The 10975-nt window shown below is 36.9% G+C and overlaps 1 protein-coding gene across 1 annotated transcript in view; it reads right to left on the minus strand.

Moving 5' to 3' along the window:
• The window catches only part of LOC131776261 (uncharacterized), a 1214-nt gene extending 878 nt beyond the window's left edge, over window positions 1-336 (minus strand). The window contains exon 1 of the mRNA XM_059092427.2: window positions 241-336. Within this exon, the coding sequence (XP_058948410.1) occupies window positions 241-261 (21 nt within the window). The 5' untranslated portion in view covers window positions 262-336. The remainder of the gene's footprint in view (window positions 1-240) is intronic.
• Between the last annotated feature and the right edge of the window lie 10639 nt (window positions 337-10975).

Consider the following 10975-nt stretch of genomic DNA (forward strand, 5'->3'; position numbering starts at 1 on the left):
CTGCGTCATTCTATGCCGCGAGAGAACGGGAGAACGGGAGAACGCACTTTTTTCCCTAACGAAGTTTTTTCTTAAGATCGTCGTTAAGAACTAGTTTTCTTCAAGGCACGAGAAAGTTTTGTCAGTAGTCTTGTATGAAGAAGGATTGATGACTGTGATTGACAAATCGTTATTATTTACTGAATTAAAACAGAAAAGAGAACGCCGAAGAAACCTTCTCTTAATGACCGATCAACCAACCTTAAGAATAATTTTTGCCATTATTTTGCTCCTCTACTGATGTTGTGCCTGTATCCGAGGAAAATACTTTCAAGTTGTATCCAAGGTATGATTTTCATGCAGTGGATCTTGCTACAATTAGCTGTTGTGATGGCTTTTATGTACTGTGACCAAAAAGGAAAAACTTTCCCCTAAATTTAGATTAAATGTAATGTTGTTTTTTCTCTTTTTGTTTCGAAATCTAATCCGAAAAAACCGTACCTAAGGTAATTTTTACCTTAATAGGCTTGTTTACTTATGTAAAATTATGTACTTTCCCTTGTGGTTATTCCTTCATGTGATCAAACATGCTACTTTTGTAGTTGCAATTTCCAGCATTGCTTACACGTTTCTTTTTGCCTATGTTCATTGAATGTTGTTTAGAATTCCGAAAAAAACGAATTTCCCGATAGGTAGTCAAAGGCGATGAACCTCAGTAATAGCAATTTTTAACTCAGAATTGGAAAATCGTGGGCAATTTTGGAATTTAAATGGAGCTAAAGGATCATAGTCACTTTTCCTGTTTTGTGGGCGTCTCTCTCTAAATTCAGTTTACGTTCCTCTCAATCCAGTATATTTCCGGGTTGTTATGGACCATACAATCCAAATGTATGACTAAAATAATGCGGAGATTTAAATGGGGATTACCTGATCAATGGCTGTTGACGATACATTGGAAGAATTCATGACATGTCAAGATTACCCCTTCGGAAGAGCATACCCAAGATTACTTTTTTGATTATTATTCGATAAAAGTCTAACAGTGTACACCTATCTTTTTTCTGTTTGTTTATGTTTGTGTAGAGATTAGTGAGTGTTGTTGCTTCTTCCTCTTTTCCTGATTGTCTCTTATTTTTCTTTTCGGGGTTAATTATCGAATATCGATCGTTCTTTGTGTCCTCTAGTTGAAGGCGAAAAGTCAATTAGCACTGTTTTATTTCGAGATAAGAGAAGGATAATGTTTCAGTGGGCATTGTTTGCTGAAACTGGTTTCAGCCGAACAATCAAAGTAAAAAACTCGAAAGTTTACTAGATTTGACGACCCGGAAAATAATTCTCTGTTGGAAAATTTTAAACACCTTAACTTATCACTTAGTTATTCAGTTCCTATACCTTAATCCAGGATCATGTTCAAAAGGATAGATAGGATGGAACTTTAATAAGTGTTCTCGACAGTTCGTTTTTCAAGAACAATATTATTATTTAACTATTCCTTTGGATAAGCAGGGTCATTTATGTGTTCTGCGAAAGTGGGCCATTGAAGGGTGGAAGCATGCATTTGCAGCTTCGGTGGACTTAATTTTCATGGTCTTGCAGAAACGAAAAAAACATTCATTATCCAGTTAAACATATCCTGTTTGTAGTCTTTGAATTATTTCAGGGCTTCATCAGTGTCAGTATCACTAGTATGGCTAAATAAGAAGTAAAAAATTTATAAACTAAGTAAGTTCACTGACAAAGGATCTCCCGTGTTTTATTGTACGAGATTTTTCAATCTTTTTTATGTGATAGCAAACTTAAGAGTTTAGTGTTGGAGTATCGAAGCACGGAAACCTACTCAAACATAAGGTCTGGGGTTCGATTCTTCGAGGGGATTTATATATTTTCTTCTATTCGTGATCGAACTCAAAATGTTTTATTTATGATCTATTGCTACTGGGGAAAAAAATTTATCGACTGATTAGCTTAACTGGTTGTCGATCCCGTGTATGAAAGGAGATCCTCATTCTTTACGTGGGATTCAGCAGTGTTTCAAGTCATCTAAATGTTTACTGGCATACCTCCAAAAATAAACCTTTTTGATTGACCTTATCTCGTGACTAACACCTTATCAGAACTGAAAGTGCGTCAGTGGATGAAAAAGGGAGATTCCCCATTGAGGACTGAGTAAAACTAAATTTATTCATCATCTAAAACGAACTTATTCAAAACTAGATATTAGGAGAAGTTATCAGTTGATCGTTTAACATCTCCGCGTTTCATGAAACTATTTAAAAATATTTATGTTTCGGGTTTTTCTTGGCTTACTGATTTATATTGAAATATAGATTCAGGAGATCAGGCGTTAAACTTCCTAAAAACATTATACAAAATCGGAAAAAGTGAGATTACGCGCTGAAATATCGAACAACCAGATGTGTGATGTTTTGCGCCAAACAAGAAGCTTGCTTCTTTGTTGTAATTCAACACTCTTCAATGAGGTATTACACTGTATTTTTGTTAATGCTTCCGTGCGTGACGCGGTATGTACGTGGACATACTAAAATATGGTGTTACTCTGTTTACGGTTGATCTGTTATTCCCAAGTATTTTCAAGCGGCTGGTAGAGTGAAAACCAAATTTCATAAATAAGGATATTCAAAAGCAGGAGACGTTTTATAAAGATGCAGTGAAATGAAGTTAAATGAATCCTTTATCAGGATAAATCTGAACTGGGCTGGCAAATTTGTGTAACGCTCATCATCATAGCAGTCTGTCGGGGGCGATAATGACTATTTCACTTAGGTCTGGTCAGATTCCTCCACGCAGCTCTGTCCTTCGCTTTCTGCTGCCAGAAACTCCTGTCGATATCCAACTTCTTCAAGTTTCTTTTTTACAGTGTCTTTGAATCTCAGCCTTGGTATACCCTGATTGCGTTTGCCCTCGCATAACTGTGAATGGAGTAGCTGCTTAGGGAGACGCTGGTGATCCATCCTCTCAACATGACTGAGCCATCTCAGGTTCATCTGCATTAACATGACCTCCATTGATGGTAGGCCAGCTCGATCCAGCACTGACATGTTGGTTATCTTGTCTATCTATGCGATTTTCACGGTGGCTTGCAGGTGTCTGTATGCGTGAAGTTTCTGTGCCTGCGCCCTGTAGACAGTCCAAGGGTACTTGAAAGTCTTACGCTTGTCTAGTTGTATTTGTACCACTAATGCCGATCTCTTCCGGCAGTGATGTTGATAACTCAGTGGAACTTTAGCGGTTGGTAAAGGCATTCTGTCTTCTTGATGTTGATTTTGAGGCTAAATTGGCTAGTTGCTCTTGCAAAAATGTATACACGGCTACCTCCCAAACAACTCAATGTGTGGGAAGACAACATCCTTTGTTTTGACCTATCACACCGAGCTAGGTCGGAGATGGGTAAGCTTATCTAGTAAATGAGAGGCAACGAAGACTACTTCGAGTTGACATCATATTTGTAAACACAGAAAAGATAAAACATTATGACGTTGAAATGATATAACGAATTTAGCTCGGGAATAAATTATGAATTTCAGATATCATTATAACACCCAATAACAAGTAACACAATGATGACAGGACAATCTCACTTATAAATCAACCTTTGGGCTGAAAATAAAAATTGACGGGAGGTTAAATAGCTCAACAAAAGGAACCTCAAGGATTTTATGGTTACAAACATAAGGAACCAAAAAGTGATGTTCTTGAATTTGATCTCAGGACTGAGTATATATATATATATATATATATATGTATATATATATATATATATATATATATATATATATATATATATATATATATATATATGCGATCTTTAGACTTTCTGAAGACTGCAGATAAGATAATCCAAGATCTTTAGACTTGGAGTTTCTTATTACGTTTTGTTACTGAATGCGCCATTTCGTAAACTGTTGACAATATGACTCGAACTACACTTCATCAATCGTTATTCAGAGAAATGAAACATTTGGATGAGGATCTTTCGACTTCTTCGTATTGCTATGATCAGTTGCCGTTATCAGACCTTTGCTTCTTTCATGTAGAGTAAGTTGCACACGAAGGCTCGAATATTTCGATATTTCCTCTCTATCGGAGGATAATTCCTGTAGCACTTTCAATTCCCTTCCGAGCCAACCAGTCAGTACAAATCGAAATAAGCGCGCGGAAAAGACATATATTGGTTCAATTGGCATGAGCAAACAAACATATGGGTTATGAGGGTGGCGTAGGAGTCTTTTTCTTATTGGCATCCTAGAAAAGTCATCTTTAACAGCAAAATTTGGAACAATAGTGTTTTCTTATGTCTATGTGCATTGTTAACATTATTTGTTTTAAATTTCTAGTTTTAAACTAGCAAGTTCTGTTATGAGAAGATTTCTCAGGTGAAGTAAAGATATTAAAAATACAGCATTATTAAGGTGCCACCCGTGAACCCTTGTTTCAAATAATGTTTTAGAAATAGCTGCAGTAATGTAAACAAATCGTTTCTCATGTCACCATTTTGACAATGGCGAGTGAAGAGCTCTTACGAATATCTCAAGACCCAAAGAGCCCGTATCATTTATTAAGCAACCGAACAAGTCATAATTTGTGACGAGAAAGATTATAGCTGTCTGTTATTTCTCTTATCTGAATTCGTAAACCCGTTACCGTTTTTCCTCGTTATAATTTGTCATAACTTCGTAACGATAGACCTTGATCAAGGTAACTTCCACTTATATCCGTGACAAATATAGTTTGGAAAAAGCCCGCCCTCTAATTCATAAGATAAGTTGGTAGACGTCTTGCAGCAAAATGAGCTCTACACCATCAAGTTTTTAATCAAATGTTTAGAGATACTAACTATATCGTATCATTTGGCGTCAAACCAGGTCCTTAATCGGAAAGCTGTTTTTTTAATACTCTTTTTTATAACATCTAATTTTGGGGCTGAGGATGAACGTTCTTATTTTCAGTTGCGATTAGAGCCTGAAAATGTTCTTAATATGTTCTTGAAGTTGTGTGCTATATTATTTCATTAAATCAATCTAAAAAAAGTCCCTTATTATTTGAGTTAGTTGTCCTGATAGACCAGAATCTTATATTTGTTTTACCTTTATTTATACTTCTCACAAAAAAAGGGGCAAAATAAAATCTTTCTCAACTGACTCTGAGCTTTGGTAGATTCTTAGTACGCTCTTAAAATTTTGGTTCATCTCAGCCTGAACGTGTTTATGACGAAGGTTCTTATTAAAAAAGAGTGTATATATCAACTGACAAATAAGATAATTTACAGAGATTGTCTTGCATGATCATATGAATTCAGTGCTTAAGGTTTCCATGGCGACCGTGTGCTATGGTTTTGAGTATACTCGATTTTTTTGCATCACAAATCTGAAGTTCTAAAAGTTTATTCGCCTGGAAGTTACTTTAATGCTACTGTAAACATCAACTTTGTGGCTAGTGATTCGTTTAAATTACCTTCTGAGAAAACTACTTCTACACGGAATTTTCTTGTTTAGTTCTAGATGAAGGATTCACATTTTCGGGGAGCTACTGCTCTCTTTGCTTTTCTGTTATGTATTGGAACTGTTTCAGGTAAGGAAAGCTACCCACGCATGTACATGTCACCAAAAGAAAACAAAAATAACAGAACATAAGGCAAAAAAGTGGAAAAAGGGAATTCAGAAAAAAAATTTCCTCTCACCAAAACAGGTTGGTAAAGAGAGGATTCCTGATCAGGTTCAATCAAAATGGTAATTTTGCTGTTCACAGGAAATAATTATACACACATGTATATTACCTTATTAGGTTTTTTTTTTTTTTTTCAATCTACACCGACCACCGTATCCACCTTTTTCTCACCCTTGTGAAGACCGTCAACTGCAAAGCACACCGTGCGTTCCACATCGAAAAAACATATATATGAATTTACTATTGGGTTGAATAAAGGGCTGAGGCCTACGACAACTATCAGTTATGGCTGTACACTGGTAACGCAATTTACTCAAGAGGCCTCGATTTCATACGCTATGAAATAAAAATTAAGGTACAAATGTGGCAGTTTCACGATTCAGAGAATAAAAGAGGCCTGGATCTCAATGATCTCGAAAAGTCCCGTTACCATCTATCTGAAGTAGATGAGAAACACGCGTTGAGAGTTGCAACTCGGTTGCTATGGTTTCTTCTTCGATGCTCTAATCTTTTATCCGTACCGTAAAGAATTGAACATATTTTAGATAAAGTTAGATTTTCTCGTGATAGTTCATTTACTATTGTTTACAAAGGTTTGATTTGGATTACATCATCGCAAAAATAACGCCCCTCGGTTTATAAAACTTATTCATGTTGCACATTGCTATAGCAATCAGAAGATTACTGCTTAAAAATTGTTTACCGGCTCCGACTAATGCGAAGATTTCTTTTTTGTATTTGCCTCAACATCCTTTTTATTTTTGACAGGATATAAGCCATATAAATCGCGCGAGCTAGGATCTCGTCGAATTCTTGGAAATTTTTGCGGCCTGTACATCAAGCTGGCGTATGATTTTGTGTGTATAGGAGGAAAAAGAGGACATACTAAGTTTATGGCTTTTTATGCTTTCTTTTTCCCTTTGCACTGAGAGCGCCGTCGCCAAGATTACATATATAAGCCATCTGGTAGCCCTGGATTTTAACAAACTCGCCTGGGGGGAGGGAGGATATTTATTTTTTTCTCTACCAGAAGTGACATTGTGCAAATTCTGTTTTCCATGATACGTCTTTCTCTGGAATAACATCTTGGATGTACAACACACAGTGAGAAGATTCAAAATTACGAGGGGGGGGGGGGGGGGGGGGGGGTAAAAAGGGTTTATTTGCAGGTTCCCAGACAAAGAATGTATGAAAGATTATGGTCTCCCGCTTGCGCCTTATAGGGAGCGGAAGGGATAGGATCCTAATGAGGTTAACTGATAGCCGTAAAATGACCAAAAAACTCAGCCGTTAGGCGTGAAAAATTGCAAATATTAACCGTTTGCTGTAAAAAAAATAAAACTGTGAAAAATAATGATGACAACAATGGATAGCAAGGAGATATAAACTGTGGAAAATTTATTAACCGTTAGCCGTAAAAGCCATCACCCCATTGAGACCTTCGAGGTAAAGGTCGAGGAATGGACTGCAAGAAAAAGAAGTGGGTGGAGTTCATGAAATTGTGATCCTTTTTTCTTATACTGAAACAAGCTAAAACGTTAGTTGTTTGTATTTTTTTTAGTTGGACAATTAAAGAGTAGTATTTTTTTTTAAGGTGGGCCAGATTTAAACGGTAGGTTATGATGTTGCGTGGAATCAGTCACTGGCGAATTTTGCGTCCATATAAGTGTTGAGTGCATTATATACTTTTGCAGCTAGCATAGATTGATAAATTTTCAGATGAGCTCTAGAAACTCTGTACTTAGGACCACTGTGTTGATGGGTGGTAAAACTTGGAGATGCAATGGAATGCAGTATACATTATGTTGAAATTTATGACTTGCTATATTGCGGTTCTTAGGGTCAACGACATTGAAAGGAAAGGAAGCGTTGAATTTCCTTCGTAACTCCCGGACTCCAAGAACTATCGCCTACACAGACATTGTTGAAGAATGTTGTAAAGAAGGATGCGCGGTGGAAGAAATTCATGAATATTGTTGGTAAAAATCAGCAAAACGTTAACGTTCTGAGTGGAAACATTTAGCTCACTAGAGGGTTACAGTATCTTTTGATTACATGACCAACCATTTTGCCAAATTCTACATTTCTGCTTGCATCCGATAATTTGGGTTCAGCTACGAACTGGGTACTTAAACACGAGAGAAAACAATGGCCTTCCATAAGACCATCAATTCAGTACTGATCTGTATTAAAACTAATAAATATTGACATAGAAAAAGTACAGTTCACGCATTTATTTCATCACAGGTAAAACGCGTCCCATCTAAAACGTATGTAGACTGATGAAGATATTACAAAATGCTTTTATTTGGAACAAAAGAGGAAACAAAGTTGTTTCATTAGGTTTACGCTCAGCGATATAACTTCAGGACTTTTTCGGGAAAACCGAAACCGAAATTGATTTTTACCCTCACAAGGGAGACTGGGGGAAAAATTTTTTAGGAGTACGCGCTTGGCTTGGTTTCAGAGAGAGACGATCAAATTATTATGGCTGGTTCTCATATGCCGCAGGCATACTTGGGAGAGTCTCTGTGGCAATTGACAACGCTCGGCGATCTGTTCCACTCGGTCCCCGTCACATCTGTAATGGGTCGGCAAAGTAATTAAATTAGCGCAAAATGTCAATCGAACTGTTGCAATATTTTGATCCGCCATCTCTTAATATGGTTCGTAAATCGTGTATTTAGTGCGGTTTTCGCTTGCGATCGTACTTGTGATGAGGCCCGTAAGAAAAAAATAAGAAATGAAGACAACGACTCTTAGAAAGAACTGGGTGCAACAACGAAATAAATCTCTTGGTGAGACCTTTGTTTTAAAGGCGGACAAGTCACGGCCATTATCATAATTTGTTCAAAGAATTGTGACCCCATGACCACAGTTGGTACGGAATTGTGGGGAAAATCCTCTTCGGCTTTTGTTTTACGAATCTTGTCATTTCCGTGTATGCAGCCTTCTAAACTTTTTAAGATTACCAATTGAAGCGGGTTCTCAGCTCATAGGCGCTGATTTTCATTGTTTTTCTGTTTTTCGTATATTTGCCAATTTCTTTTTTCATAACTTCGTCGTGGAGAAGATTCTTTCACTTAGAGAGGCACATGAACGTTTTTTAACCTTCAGTATCATCTTGAAGCCTGGTCCATCAAAAAATACATAATGAGTATAAAAGGAAGCTAACTGTGAACAGGAACTCTTTTTTTCACTTATGAGTTCAGTATAGAGATTTATCGAACAAGCACGAACAGAAAACAAAGACTGGGAAGTTCGAGGGATGAGTTATGGAAATTGTGGCCGACAAAATGTGGGTTCAAACGCAGGTTACCTTAATTGTCGAACGTTCGTGTAGATCAGTTTCAGTTCATGCAAAGTTTCATATCTTTTATAATATATATATATATATATATAGTGTCCTGATGAAAACTAAAGGGTAGTTTGTTGTTGTCAGTATTTTTTCAGCTTGACCGTTGAAATCCAGAATAAAGATAACTTATCGCTGACAGCTCATATATGTCAGCTATCAGTTTCGAACGCAAATGCCTTTGTGACTAGATTTGGATATTAGCCACTATAGCTGAACATTCGCCATGTTCTTCTTCTTGCGTTTTACTAATCAAGAAAAAGTCGAGACCCATAAAACTGAACGCAAAAATGATGATAATAAAAAACAGACCATTATCCAGCCATGTATGTTCACCTCATGCTCGGTCAATAAAGCCGGAATAGACTTGAGAATTAACAAATAAACTCTGGAAGCTCCTCGTGCCTTTCTTTGTTTTGACTACTGAATTCAAGACGTATTTGTCACTCAATTGCTGCCAAAATCACTGGAAACATTCTTCCCTCTGACATAGAAGTTGGGAAGAATTTGGAGTTTGGACCATCAGTTTTGTGGGAAAAAAACGGGCAGGCCCAAGCAGGAAAGATGGGCCCATATTGTCAATCACAACAAAGGATTTGCTTCACCTTGCTCCCTTGTGGAACCCGCTGACAATGATTAACATATTAATTAATATATACAGTTAACTTACTGAATACAATCAGCATTAGCTGAGCTGTGTCTAACTGGAATACAAACACTCAGCCCTAGCAGCCACTAATTTATTACAGCACGGCGCAAAGTCAATGAGATCTAGCTGAACATAAAAATCAACATACATGTACCGATTTATTTCGTTACAAACATTAAGCTTTCGTGAAACCAACAGCCAGTATCAGTCTAACGCAGTGTAGTGGCAGTCATATCCAGTCAGATCTCTTAACACCGCCTTTCCGCTTGTCAACAATACGCTTTCAGTAAGTGATGTGCGCTGATATATTCCTTTTTGTTTTCCGCCAACTTTCTCCGAACGCTTAGACAAACTCAGACCTGCCTAATTGATTTAAGACGCTGAATTGCATCACCCGACAAACTCTCAAATGTTTATTTTCATTAACATTTCCGGCTTGCAGTCATAAGAAACCGCGAAGTAAAATCCCTTCTTTAAAAAAAATAATAACTCAAGAATTTCGCGGTGGAAATTATAAAAAAAAAAACAGCCGTTCATCTCTGATCAAACTTGGCAAAACACACGTCCCTCTGTAATCTGAAACATAAAATCAACACCCCTGTAATGCGGATGACCTTGAAGCTTTGGAAACCCGTCATTATTTACTTTTTTCCTTGATTGTTGACACCTTAACTGACTGCAACGTCAAAGGGGGTACGTCATTGAAACTTTTAACAAAAGGGAAGTTGTTGTAAAAGATAAGTTACCACGCCGTTTAAAACAATGAAAAGCAGCCAGACTTAAAAGTTTGCCTTGCGCCTCCCAGCCGTTTGTGAAAAAACACGAAAAAAATTACATTTATTGCAGGAAATATATTTATATTTTTCTATTGAATATATTTGGGAACGGAGCAGCAACCTCTCAAGGACTTTGGCTCTTCTTCCATCGACAGATTATTAAACTTTATCTTTTTGAAAAAAGATAAAGTTTTCAAATGGAAATGAATATTTTCCGCTTTTTTCTTGCGTTCGTTATATTAGGTACAGACCCCAATATCTTGTATTTTTAAAATGTGCAGCTCTTTCCTTCTCTTTTGATTGTTAGTTTTTTTGTAGAGAGAATAAAGACGTTGACATTTTTTTTCGTTTTATAACATCCTAAGCGCCCCTCGAGGATATACCAAGCAACTCCAACTTCACGTAGGTGATGAAAACCGTAAAGCGTCATTGAATAAGAGTCACAGAGCTTAGAGATAATGAGACGATTTAGACTCAAAATCTTACCGACAAAAAAATTAAACTTGACATCACTTGACAGTTAAAGAAAAA

The sequence above is a fragment of the Pocillopora verrucosa genome, chromosome 8 (assembly GCF_036669915.1).
Source record: "Pocillopora verrucosa isolate sample1 chromosome 8, ASM3666991v2, whole genome shotgun sequence".
Lineage (NCBI taxonomy): Eukaryota > Metazoa > Cnidaria > Anthozoa > Scleractinia > Pocilloporidae > Pocillopora > Pocillopora verrucosa.